The sequence below is a fragment of the Oncorhynchus kisutch genome, linkage group LG18 (genome assembly GCF_002021735.2).
Source record: "Oncorhynchus kisutch isolate 150728-3 linkage group LG18, Okis_V2, whole genome shotgun sequence".
Lineage (NCBI taxonomy): Eukaryota > Metazoa > Chordata > Actinopteri > Salmoniformes > Salmonidae > Oncorhynchus > Oncorhynchus kisutch.
In genome coordinates, this window is record NC_034191.2 from 77,564,965 (window position 1) to 77,577,946 (window position 12,982).

The 12,982-nt window shown below is 50.9% G+C and overlaps 1 protein-coding gene across 1 annotated transcript in view; it reads right to left on the reverse strand.

Moving 5' to 3' along the window:
* Positions 1-12,982, reverse strand: part of LOC109909079 (serine/threonine-protein kinase 17A-like) — a 76,049-nt gene that overhangs the window by 9,754 nt on the left and 53,313 nt on the right. The window contains exon 3 of the mRNA XM_031796855.1: positions 822-966. Coding sequence (XP_031652715.1) covers positions 822-966 — 145 coding nt within the window. The remainder of the gene's footprint in view (positions 1-821; positions 967-12,982) is intronic.

Below are 12,982 nucleotides of genomic sequence, written 5' to 3' on the forward strand. Positions count from 1 at the left end.
AACTGGACAGCAGCATTAGAGAGGAGGTCTAGTGGGGACTAACTGGACAGCAGCATTAGAGAGGCGGTCTAGTGGGGACTAACTGGACAGCAGCATTAGAGAGGAGTTTTAGTGGGGACTAACTGGACAGCAGCATTAGAGAGGAGGTCTAGTGGGGACTAACTGGACAGCAGCATTAGAGAGGCGGTCTAGTGGGGACTAACTGGACAGCAGCATTAGAGAGGAGGTCTAGTGGGGACTAACTGGACAGCAGCATTAGAGAGGCGGTCTAGTGGGGACTAACTGGACAGCAGCATTAGAGAGGAGTTTTAGTGGGGACTAACTGGACAGCAGCATTAGAGAGTAGGTCTAGTGGGGACTATCTGGACAGCAGCATTAGAGAGGAGGTCTAGTGGGGACTAACTGGACAGCAGCATTAGAGAGGAGGTCTAGTGGGGACTAACTGGACAGCAGCAATAGAGAGGAGTTTTAGTGGGGACCTGCTGGACAGCAGCATTAGAGAGGAGGTCTAGTGGGGACTAACTACATAGACCTCTTGAACATCTAAAACTAGATAGAAAGTACAGTATATATATGTTCAGATAAATGGCTTTTTCTGCTACACAGATTTCTTTTGACAAGAAATCAACCCCCCCCCCCATTCAGCCTTCCTCTGAATGTTTTAATCGCAACGTGGTGAACGTTGAAACGTTGGACCCCAGGAAGAGCAGCTGCGGGGTAATGGGGTAACAGGGGTAACAGCTAATGGGGTAACAGGGGTAACAGCTCATGGGGATCCTAATAAAATAAGGTAAAGCGTCTAATAGGGGTCGGGGACTGACCTTGATGTCCAGGTGCACCACGTTGTTCCTGTGGAGGAAGGAGACTCCCTCTAGGATCTGTCTCAACAGCCTCTTAATGTCCTCCTCTTTGAAGGCCTCGTCCCTCTCCGCTACACACTGGTTAAAGATCTCCCCTCCGGCCGCACTGTGGACACACATACAGACTGGTTAAAGATCTCCCCTCCGGCCGCACTGTGGACACACATACAGACTGGTTAAAGATCTCCCCTCCGGCCGCACTGTGGACACACATACAGACTGGTTAAAGATCTCATCTTGTCTGATTTGTCAGGCTTGCTGTCTGCTGGTGTGCATTGGAAGAACTCAAGTACAAAACACATCTCTGCATTGAAGTCACATAGACCTCAAGTACAAAACACATCTCTGCATTGAAGTCACATAGACCTCAAGTACAAAACACATCTCTGCATTGAAGTCACATAGACCTCAAGCACAAAACACACATCTTACATGTACAAACAGTCAAACCTTTCATTTTGCATTTCACTACTCTGTCTCGGTCTATAGTGTCTGGACCTTGACCAGTGGTTTGCTGTGTTGTGTGGGAGTCTTGGATAACCTGATTGATGACTTTGTTTCTCCTGACTGGTGGTTAGGGTTAATGCTGCCTTACAGCTAGCGTAACCAGTGTGCGCTAGTAGCGTTTTAAAATCGGTGACGTCACTCGCTCTGAGACCTTATTTCCCTTGCTCTGGAGCGATAGGTAACGGTCCTTGGTGGGAGGCCGTTGCTGATGTGTTCAGAGGTTCCCTGGTTGGAGCCCAGGATGGGGCAAGGAGAGGGACGGAAGCATTACTGTTAAACTAGGTCTGGACTGTAGCTTTAGGTATACAATGATGTATGATATATAGTGCATTCAGAAAGTATTCAGACCCCTTCACTTTTTGTTACTTTACAGCTTTATTCTAAAATGGATTAAATAAACGTTTTCCTCATCAGTCTACACACAATACCCCATAATGACAAGGCAAAAACAGGTTTTTAGATAAAAAATAAATAATTAAAAATACCTTATTTACATAAGTATTAACACCCTTTGCTATGAGACTCTAAATTAAATTGAGGTGCTTCCTGTTTCCATTGATCATCCTTGAGATGTTTCTACAACTTTGTTGGAGTCCACCTGTGGTAAATTCAATTGATTGGACATGATTTGGAAAGGCACACACCTGTCTATATAAGGTCCCACAGTTGGCAGTTCATGTCAGAGCAAAAACCAAGCCATGAGGTCAAAGGAATTGTCCGTAGAGCTCCGAGACAGGATTGTGTCGAGGCACAGATCTGGGGAAGGGTACAAAAAAATGTCTGCAGCATTGAAGGTCCCCAAGAACACAGTTTCCTCCATCCTTCTTAAATGGGAGAAGTTAGGAACCACCAAGACTCTTCCTACAACTGTCCGCCCGGCAAAAATGAGGAATTGGGGGAGAAGGGCTTTGGTCAGGGAGGTGACCAAGAACTCAATCGTCACTCTGACAGAGCTCCAGAGTTCTTCTGTGGAGATGGGAGAACCGTCCAGAAGGACAACCATCCATGCAGCTCTCCACCAATCAGGCCTTTATGGTAGAGTGGCCAGACGGAAGTCACTCCTCAGTAAAAGGCACATGACAGCCCGCTTGGAGTGTGCCAAAAGGCACCTAAAGACTCTCAGACCATGAGAAACAAGATTCTCTGCTCTGATGAAACCAAGATTGAACTCTTTGGCCTGAATGCCAAGCATCAAGTCTGGAGGAAACCTGGCACCATCCCTACAGTGAAGCATGGTGGCAGCATCAAGATGGGGGGGATGTTTTTCAGCAGAAGGAACTGGGAGACTAGTCAGGATCGAGGCAAAGTTGAATGGAGCAAAGTACAGAGAGATCCGTGATAAAAACCTGCTCCAGAGCGCTCAGGACATCATACTGGGGCGAAGGTTCACCTTCCAACAGGACAACGACCCTAAGCACACAGCCAAGACAACGCAGCGGTGGCTTCGGGACAAGTCTCTGAATGTCCTCGAGTGGCCCAGCCAGAGACCGGACTTGAACCCGAACGAACATCTCTGGAGACACCTGAAAATGCTGACCCACCATTTGGGCAAAGAAACTGCCCCAGCTACTTTAAAGCTTAAAAAAAATATACAAATCTGAATGTTGTTAGCCGCTTGGTACCAAAACAACAGAGCTGATTCTGTTTAAACTGAAGACCAGTATAAGGTGGGACAGCAGACAAGTTCAACTGGCAGAAAAAAAGTCATTAGACAATACGGCACAGAACCAAAACGCTTCCTGGTGGCCGGAGCTTTTGGGGACAGTTTCTCAGATTTCGCTGTCTCCCTGTATTATCCACAGATACTGAGGGCTCAAAATGGTTCCTCTGTTATCAGGGCCAGTAATTATAGCCTAGTGCTTCCAGTTGGGCCTCTAACCACTGAGTCCACCAGGGTCAAGAGGGAATAGAAATCTGGCAGATTCATAACTAGGTCATTGCTGTTTTGGATGATGAGAGCAAGTCTGGCCAGTCGGTATACTACTGTGGTGTGGTACTGTAGGGCCGAGTGTTCAACGCCCATCTAATCTGAGGGCACGTACACGCGCCACACTCATGAACTGTTAATGCCAAGATGTCACACACACAAACATCACATGAGCAAAAACATTTTCTTGGAATTTCTACGATTTAGAAATAGCTCTCAGTGCAGCAGGTTGGACTCAATAACTGGGTCCAGAGAACAGGATGCTCTGCCTTGTCTAACAGTGTATCAGGGATCCACTTTTATCTGTCCTGGGTCCAGAGAACAGGATGCTCTGCCTTGTCTAACAGTGTATCAGGGATCCACTTTTATCTGTCCTGGGTCCAGAGAACAGTATGCTCTGCCTTGTCTAACAGTGTATCAGGGATCCACTTTTATCTGTCCTATCTTTTATGAACGGGCGACAGTCAGTGGGTGACCGAGCGACAGTCAGTAAGTGACCTGGTGACAGCCAGTAGGTGATCTGGTGACAGTCAGTAGGTGACCAGGTGACAGTCAGTAGGTGACATGGTGACAGTCAGTAGGTGACCGGGCGACAGTCAGTGGGCGACAGTCAGCAGGTGACCTGGTGACAGTCAGTGGGCGACCTGGTGACAGTCAGTAGGTGACATGGTGACAGTCAGTGGGTGACATGGTGACAGTCAGTGGGTGACATGGTGACAGTCAGTAGAAGACCAGGTGAGAGTCAGTAGGTGATAGTCAGTAGGTGACGAGGTGACAGTCAGTAAGATGACCTGGTGACCGTCAGTAAGATGACTAGGTGACAGTCAGAAGGTGACTAGGTGACAGTCAGTAGGTGACCTGGTGACAGCCAGTAGGTGACCTGGTGACAGTCAGTAGGTGACCAGGTGACAGTCAGTAGGTGACCTGGTGACAGTCAGTAGGTGACCTGGTGACAGTCAGTAGGTGACAGTCAGTAGGTGACCAGGTGACAGTCAATAGGTGACCAGGTGGCAGTCAGTAGGTGACTAGGTGACAGTCAGTAGGTGACATGGTGACAGTCAGTAGGTGACCTGGTGACAGTCAGTAGGTGACAGTCAGTAGGTGACTAGGTGACAGTCAGTAGGTGACATGGTGACAGTCAGTAGGTGACCTGGTGACAGCCAGTAGGTGACCTGGTGACAGCCAGTAGGTGACCAGGAGACGGTCAGTAGGTGATAGTCAGTAGGTGACCAGGTGACAGTCAGTAGGTGACAGTCAGTAGGTGACCAGGTGACAGTCAATAGGTGACCAGGTGACAGTCAGTAGGTGACATGGTGACAGTCAGTAGGTGACCTGGTGACAGTCAGTAGGTGACAGTCAGTAGGTGACTAGGTGACAGTCAGTAGGTGACATGGTGACAGTCAGTAGGTGACCTGGTGACAGCCAGTAGGTGACCTGGTGACAGCCAGTAGGTGACCAGGAGACGGTCAGTAGGTGATAGTCAGTAGGTGACCAGGTGACAGTCAGTAGGTGACCAGGAGAGAGTCAGTAGGTGACGTGGCGACATTCAGCGGGTGACAGTCAGTGGGTGACGTGGCGACAGTCAGTGGGTGACATGGTGACAGTCAGTGGGTGACTGGGAGACAGTCAGTCGCTGACCGGGTGACAGTCAGTGGGTGACATGGTGACAGTCAGTGGGTGACCAGGTGACAGTCAGTGGGTGACCAGGTGACAGTCAGTAGGAGACCAGGTGAGAGTCAGTAGGTGACAGTCAGTAGGTGACCTGGTGACAGTCAGTAGGTGACCTGGTGAGAGTAAGTAGGTGACCTGGTGACAGTCAGTAAGATGACCTGGTGACAGTTAGTAAGATGACGTGGTGACAGTCAGGTGACCAGGTGACAGTCAGGTGGCAGTCAGTTGGTGACTAGGTGACAGTCAGTAGGTGACAGTCAGTAGGTAACAGTCAGTAGGTGACTAGGTGACAGTCAGTAGGTGACAGTCACTAGGTGACTAGGTGACAATCACTAGTTGACTAGGTGGCAGTCAGTAGGTGACTAGGTGGCAGTCAGTAGGTGACTAGGTGGCAGTCAGTAGGTGACTAGGTGACAGTCAGTAGGTGACTAGGTGACAGTCAGTAGGTGACAGTCAATGGGTGACCTGGTAACAGTCAGTAGGTGACAGTCCGTAGGTGACTAGGTGACAGTCAGTAGGTGACCTGGTGACAGTCAGGTCAGTAGGTGACAGTCCGTAGGTGACAGTCAGTTAGTGACCAGGTGACAGTCAGTAGGTGACCTGGTGACAGTCATGTCAACAGGTGACAGTCAGTAGGTGACAGTCAATAGGTGACCAGGTGACAGTCAATAGGTGACCAGGTGACAGCCAGTAGGTGACCAGGTGACAGTCAGGTGGCAGTCAGTTGGTGACTAGGTGACAGTCAGTAGGTAACAGTCAGTAGGTGACTAGGTGACAGTCAGTAGGTGACAGTCAGTAGGTGACAGTCACTAGGTGACTAGGTGACAATCACTAGTTGACTAGGTGGCAGTCAGTAGGTGACTAGGTGGCAGTCAGTAGGTGACTAGGTGGCAGTCAGTAGGTGACTAGGTGGCAGTCAGTGGGTGACATGGTGAGAGTCAGTAGGTGACTAGGTGGCAGTCAGTAGGTGACAGTCAGTAGGTGACTAGGTGACAGTCAGTAGGTGACAGTCAATAGGTGACCTGGTGACAGTCCGTAGGTGACAGTCCGTAGGTGAACAGGTGACAGTCAGTAGGTGACCAGGTGACAGTCAGGTGACTAGGTGACAGTCAGTAGGTGACTAGGTGACCGTCAGTAGGTGACATGGTGACAGTCAGTAGGTGACCTGGTGACAGTCAGTAGGTGACAGTCAGTAGGTGACTAGGTGACAGTCAGTAGGTGACATGGTGACAGTCAGTAGGTGACCTGGTGACAGTCAGTAGGTGACAGTCAGTAGGTGACTAGGTGACAGTCAGTAGGTGACATGGTGACAGTCAGTAGGTGACAGTCAGTAGGTGACTAGGTGACAGTCAGTAGGTGACATGGTGACAGTCAGTAGGTGACCTGGTGACAGTCAGTAGGTGACAGTCAGTAGGTGACTAGGTGACAGTCAGTAGGTGACATGGTGACAGTCAGTAGGTGACCTGGTGACAGCCAGTAGGTGACCTGGTGACAGCCAGTAGGTGACCAGGAGACAGTCAGTAGGTGATAGGCAGTAGGTGACCAGGTGACAGTCAGTAGGTGACCAGGAGAGAGTCAGTAGGTGACGTGGCGACATTCAGCGGGTGACAGTCAGTGGGTGACTTGGCGACAGTCAGTGGGTGACATGATGACAGTCAGTGGGTGACTGGGAGACAGTCAGTCGCTGACCGGGTGACAGTCAGTGGGTGACATGGTGACAGTCAGTGGGTGACCAGGTGACAGTCAGTGGGTGACCAGGTGACAGTCAGTGGGTGACCAGGTGACAGTCAGTGGGTGACCAGGTGACAGTCAGTAGGATACTAGGTGAGAGTCAGTAGGTGACAGTCTGTAGGTGACCTGGTGACAGTCAGTAGGTGACCTGGTGAGAGTAAGTAGGTGACCTGGTGACAGTCAGTAAGATGACCTGGTGACAGTTAGTAAGATGACGTGGTGACAGTCAGTAGGTGACCAGGTGACAGTCAGGTGGCAGTCAGTTGGTGACTAGGTGACAGTCAGTAGGTGACAGTCAGTAGGTAACAGTCAGTAGGTGACTAGGTGACAGTCAGTAGGTGACAGTCAGTAGGTGACTAGGTGACAGTCAGTAGGTGACAGTCACTAGGTGACTAGGTGACAATCACTAGTTGACTAGGTGGCAGTCAGTAGGTGACTAGGTGGCAGTCAGTAGGTGACTAGGTGGCAGTCAGTAGGTGACTAGGTGGCAGTCAGTAGGTGACTAGGTGACAGTCAGTAGGTGACTAGGTGACAGTCAATAGGTGACCTGGTAACAGTCAGTAGGTGACAGTCCGTAGGTGAACAGGTTACAGTCAGTAGGTGACCAGGTGACAGTCAGTAGGTGACTAGGTGACAGTCAGTAGGTGACAGTCAGTCGGTGACCAGGTGACAGTCAGTAGGTGACCAGGTGACAGTCAGTAGATGACCTGGTGACAGTTAGTAAGATAACATGGCGACAGTCAGTTGGTGACCAGGTGACAGTCAATAGGTGATAGGTGACAGTCAGTAGGTGACTAGGTGGCAGTCAGTAGGTGACTAGGTGGCAGTCAGTAGGTGACTAGGTGGCAGTCAGTAGGTGACTAGGTGACAGTCAGTAGGTGACTAGGTGACAGTCAATAGGTGACCTGGTAACAGTCAGTAGGTGACAGTCCGTAGGTGAACAGGTTACAGTCAGTAGGTGACCAGGTGACAGTCAGTAGGTGACTAGGTGACAGTCAGTAGGTGACAGTCAGTCGGTGACCAGGTGACAGTCAGTAGGTGACCAGGTGACAGTCAGTAGATGACCTGGTGACAGTTAGTAAGATAACATGGCGACAGTCAGTTGGTGACCAGGTGACAGTCAATAGGTGATAGGTGACAGTCAGTAGGTGACAGTCAGTCGGTGACCAGGTGACAGTCAGTAGGTGACCTGGTGACAGTCAGTAGGTGACCAGGTGACAGTCAGTAGGTGACCTGGTGACAGTCAGGTCAGTAGGTGACCTGGTGACAGTCAGGTCAGTAGGTTACAGTCAGTAGGTGACCAGGTGACAGTCAGTAGGTGACTAGGTGACAGTCAGTAGGTGACCAGGTGACAGTCAGTAGGTGACTAGGTGACAGTCAGTAGGTGACCAGGTGACAGTCAGTAGGTGACTAGGTGAGAGTCAGTAGGTGACCTGGTGACAGTCAGTAGGTGACCAGGTGACAGTCAGTAGGTGACTAGGTGACAGTCAGTAGGTGACCAGGTGACAGTCAGTAGGTGACTAGGTGAGAGTCAGTAGGTGACCAGGTGACAGTCAGTAGGTGACTAGGTGACAGTCAGTAGGTGACAGTCAATAGGTGACCTGGTGACAGTCAGTAGGTGACAGTCCGTAGGTGAACAGGTGACAGTCAATAGGTGACCAGGTGACAGTCAGTAGGTGACCAGGTGAGAGTCAGTAGGTGACCTGGTGACAGTCAGGTGGCAGTCAGTTGGTGACTAGGTGACAGTCAGTAGGTGACAGTCAGTAGGTAACAGTCAGTAGGTGACTAGGTGACAATCACTAGTTGACTAGGTGGCAGTCAGTAGGTGACTAGGTGGCAGTCAGTAGGTGACTAGGTGGCAGTCAGTAGGTGACTAGGTGACAGTCAGTAGGTGACTAGGTGACAGTCAGTAGGTGACAGTCAATAGGTGACCTGGTGACAGTCAGTATGTGACAGTCAGTAGGTGACCAGGAGAGAGTCAGTAGGTGACGTGGCGACATTCAGCGGGTGACAGTCAGTGGGTGACGTGGCGACAGTCAGTGGGTGACATGGTGACAGTCAGTGGGTGACTGGGAGACAGTCAGTCGCTGACCGGGTGACAGTCAGTGGGTGACATGGTGACAGTCAGTGGGTGACCAGGTGACAGTCAGTGGGTGACCAGGTGACAGTCAGTAGGAGACCAGGTGAGAGTCAGTAGGTGACAGTCAGTAGGTGACCTGGTGACAGTCAGTAGGTGACCTGGTGAGAGTAAGTAGGTGACCTGGTGACAGTCAGTAAGATGACCTGGTGACAGTTAGTAAGATGACGTGGTGACAGTCAGGTGACCAGGTGACAGTCAGGTGGCAGTCAGTTGGTGACTAGGTGACAGTCAGTAGGTGACAGTCAGTAGGTAACAGTCAGTAGGTGACTAGGTGACAGTCAGTAGGTGACAGTCACTAGGTGACTAGGTGACAATCACTAGTTGACTAGGTGGCAGTCAGTAGGTGACTAGGTGGCAGTCAGTAGGTGACTAGGTGGCAGTCAGTAGGTGACTAGGTGACAGTCAGTAGGTGACTAGGTGACAGTCAGTAGGTGACAGTCAATGGGTGACCTGGTAACAGTCAGTAGGTGACAGTCCGTAGGTGACTAGGTGACAGTCAGTAGGTGACCTGGTGACAGTCAGGTCAGTAGGTGACAGTCCGTAGGTGACAGTCAGTTAGTGACCAGGTGACAGTCAGTAGGTGACCTGGTGACAGTCATGTCAACAGGTGACAGTCAGTAGGTGACAGTCAATAGGTGACCAGGTGACAGTCAATAGGTGACCAGGTGACAGCCAGTAGGTGACCAGGTGACAGTCAGGTGGCAGTCAGTTGGTGACTAGGTGACAGTCAGTAGGTAACAGTCAGTAGGTGACTAGGTGACAGTCAGTAGGTGACAGTCAGTAGGTGACAGTCACTAGGTGACTAGGTGACAATCACTAGTTGACTAGGTGGCAGTCAGTAGGTGACTAGGTGGCAGTCAGTAGGTGACTAGGTGGCAGTCAGTAGGTGACTAGGTGGCAGTCAGTGGGTGACATGGTGAGAGTCAGTAGGTGACTAGGTGGCAGTCAGTAGGTGACAGTCAGTAGGTGACTAGGTGACAGTCAGTAGGTGACAGTCAATAGGTGACCTGGTGACAGTCCGTAGGTGACAGTCCGTAGGTGAACAGGTGACAGTCAGTAGGTGACCAGGTGACAGTCAGGTGACTAGGTGACAGTCAGTAGGTGACTAGGTGACCGTCAGTAGGTGACATGGTGACAGTCAGTAGGTGACCTGGTGACAGTCAGTAGGTGACAGTCAGTAGGTGACTAGGTGACAGTCAGTAGGTGACATGGTGACAGTCAGTAGGTGACCTGGTGACAGTCAGTAGGTGACAGTCAGTAGGTGACTAGGTGACAGTCAGTAGGTGACATGGTGACAGTCAGTAGGTGACAGTCAGTAGGTGACTAGGTGACAGTCAGTAGGTGACATGGTGACAGTCAGTAGGTGACCTGGTGACAGTCAGTAGGTGACAGTCAGTAGGTGACTAGGTGACAGTCAGTAGGTGACATGGTGACAGTCAGTAGGTGACCTGGTGACAGCCAGTAGGTGACCTGGTGACAGCCAGTAGGTGACCAGGAGACAGTCAGTAGGTGATAGGCAGTAGGTGACCAGGTGACAGTCAGTAGGTGACCAGGAGAGAGTCAGTAGGTGACGTGGCGACATTCAGCGGGTGACAGTCAGTGGGTGACTTGGCGACAGTCAGTGGGTGACATGATGACAGTCAGTGGGTGACTGGGAGACAGTCAGTCGCTGACCGGGTGACAGTCAGTGGGTGACATGGTGACAGTCAGTGGGTGACCAGGTGACAGTCAGTGGGTGACCAGGTGACAGTCAGTGGGTGACCAGGTGACAGTCAGTGGGTGACCAGGTGACAGTCAGTAGGATACTAGGTGAGAGTCAGTAGGTGACAGTCTGTAGGTGACCTGGTGACAGTCAGTAGGTGACCTGGTGAGAGTAAGTAGGTGACCTGGTGACAGTCAGTAAGATGACCTGGTGACAGTTAGTAAGATGACGTGGTGACAGTCAGTAGGTGACCAGGTGACAGTCAGGTGGCAGTCAGTTGGTGACTAGGTGACAGTCAGTAGGTGACAGTCAGTAGGTAACAGTCAGTAGGTGACTAGGTGACAGTCAGTAGGTGACAGTCAGTAGGTGACTAGGTGACAGTCAGTAGGTGACAGTCACTAGGTGACTAGGTGACAATCACTAGTTGACTAGGTGGCAGTCAGTAGGTGACTAGGTGGCAGTCAGTAGGTGACTAGGTGGCAGTCAGTAGGTGACTAGGTGGCAGTCAGTAGGTGACTAGGTGACAGTCAGTAGGTGACTAGGTGACAGTCAATAGGTGACCTGGTAACAGTCAGTAGGTGACAGTCCGTAGGTGAACAGGTTACAGTCAGTAGGTGACCAGGTGACAGTCAGTAGGTGACTAGGTGACAGTCAGTAGGTGACAGTCAGTCGGTGACCAGGTGACAGTCAGTAGGTGACCAGGTGACAGTCAGTAGATGACCTGGTGACAGTTAGTAAGATAACATGGCGACAGTCAGTTGGTGACCAGGTGACAGTCAATAGGTGATAGGTGACAGTCAGTAGGTGACAGTCAGTCGGTGACCAGGTGACAGTCAGTAGATGACCTGGTGACAGTCAGTAGGTGACCTGGTGACAGTCAGTAGGTGACCAGGTGACAGTCAGTAGGTGACCTGGTGACAGTCAGGTCAGTAGGTGACCTGGTGACAGTCAGGTCAGTAGGTTACAGTCAGTAGGTGACCAGGTGACAGTCAGTAGGTGACTAGGTGACAGTCAGTAGGTGACCAGGTGACAGTCAGTAGGTGACTAGGTGACAGTCAGTAGGTGACCAGGTGACAGTCAGTAGGTGACTAGGTGAGAGTCAGTAGGTGACCTGGTGACAGTCAGTAGGTGACCAGGTGACAGTCAGTAGGTGACTAGGTGACAGTCAGTAGGTGACCAGGTGACAGTCAGTAGGTGACTAGGTGAGAGTCAGTAGGTGACCAGGTGACAGTCAGTAGGTGACTAGGTGACAGTCAGTAGGTGACAGTCAATAGGTGACCTGGTGACAGTCAGTAGGTGACAGTCCGTAGGTGAACAGGTGACAGTCAATAGGTGACCAGGTGACAGTCAGTAGGTGACCAGGTGAGAGTCAGTAGGTGACCTGGTGACAGTCAGGTGGCAGTCAGTTGGTGACTAGGTGACAGTCAGTAGGTGACAGTCAGTAGGTAACAGTCAGTAGGTGACTAGGTGACAATCACTAGTTGACTAGGTGGCAGTCAGTAGGTGACTAGGTGGCAGTCAGTAGGTGACTAGGTGGCAGTCAGTAGGTGACTAGGTGACAGTCAGTAGGTGACTAGGTGACAGTCAGTAGGTGACAGTCAATAGGTGACCTGGTGACAGTCAGTATGTGACAGTCCGTAGGTGACCAGGTGAGAGTCAGTAGGTGACCGGGTGACAGTCAGTAGGTGACAGTCAGTAGGTGACAGTCAGTAGATGACCAGGTGACAGTCAGTAGGTGACTAGGTAACCGTCAGTAGGTGACAGTCAATAGGTGACCTGGTGACAGTCAGTAGGTGACCAGGTGACAGTCAGTATGTGACTAGGTGACAGTCAGTAGGTGACCAGGTGAGAGTCAGTAGGTGACAGTCAGTAGGTGACAGTCAGTAGGTGACCAGGTGACAGTCAATATGTGACCAGGTGACAGCCAGTAGGTGACCAGGTGACAGTCAGGTGGCAGTCAGTTGGTGACTAGGTGACAGTCAGTAGGTGACAGTCAGTAGGTAACAGTCAGTAGGTGACTAGGTGACAGTCAGTAGGTGACAGTCACTAGGTGACTAGGTGACAATCACTAGTTGACTAGGTGGCAGTCAATAGGTGACTAGGTGGCAGTCAGTAGGTGACTAGGTGGCAGTCAGTAGGTGACTAGGTGGCAGTCAGTAGGTGACCTGGTGACAGTCAGTGGGTGACATGGTGAGAGTCAGTAGGTGACTAGGTGGCAGTCAGTAGGTGACTAGGTGACAGTCAGTAGGTGACAGTCAATAGGTGACCTGGTAACAGTCAGTAGGTGACAGGTGACGAGGTGACAGTCAGGTGGCAGTCAGTTGGTGACTAGGTGACAGTCAGTAGGTGACAGTCAGTAGGTGACTAGGTGACAGTCAGTAGGTGACATGGTGACAGTCAGTAGGTGACCTGGTGACAGCCAGTAGGTGACCTGGTGACAGCCA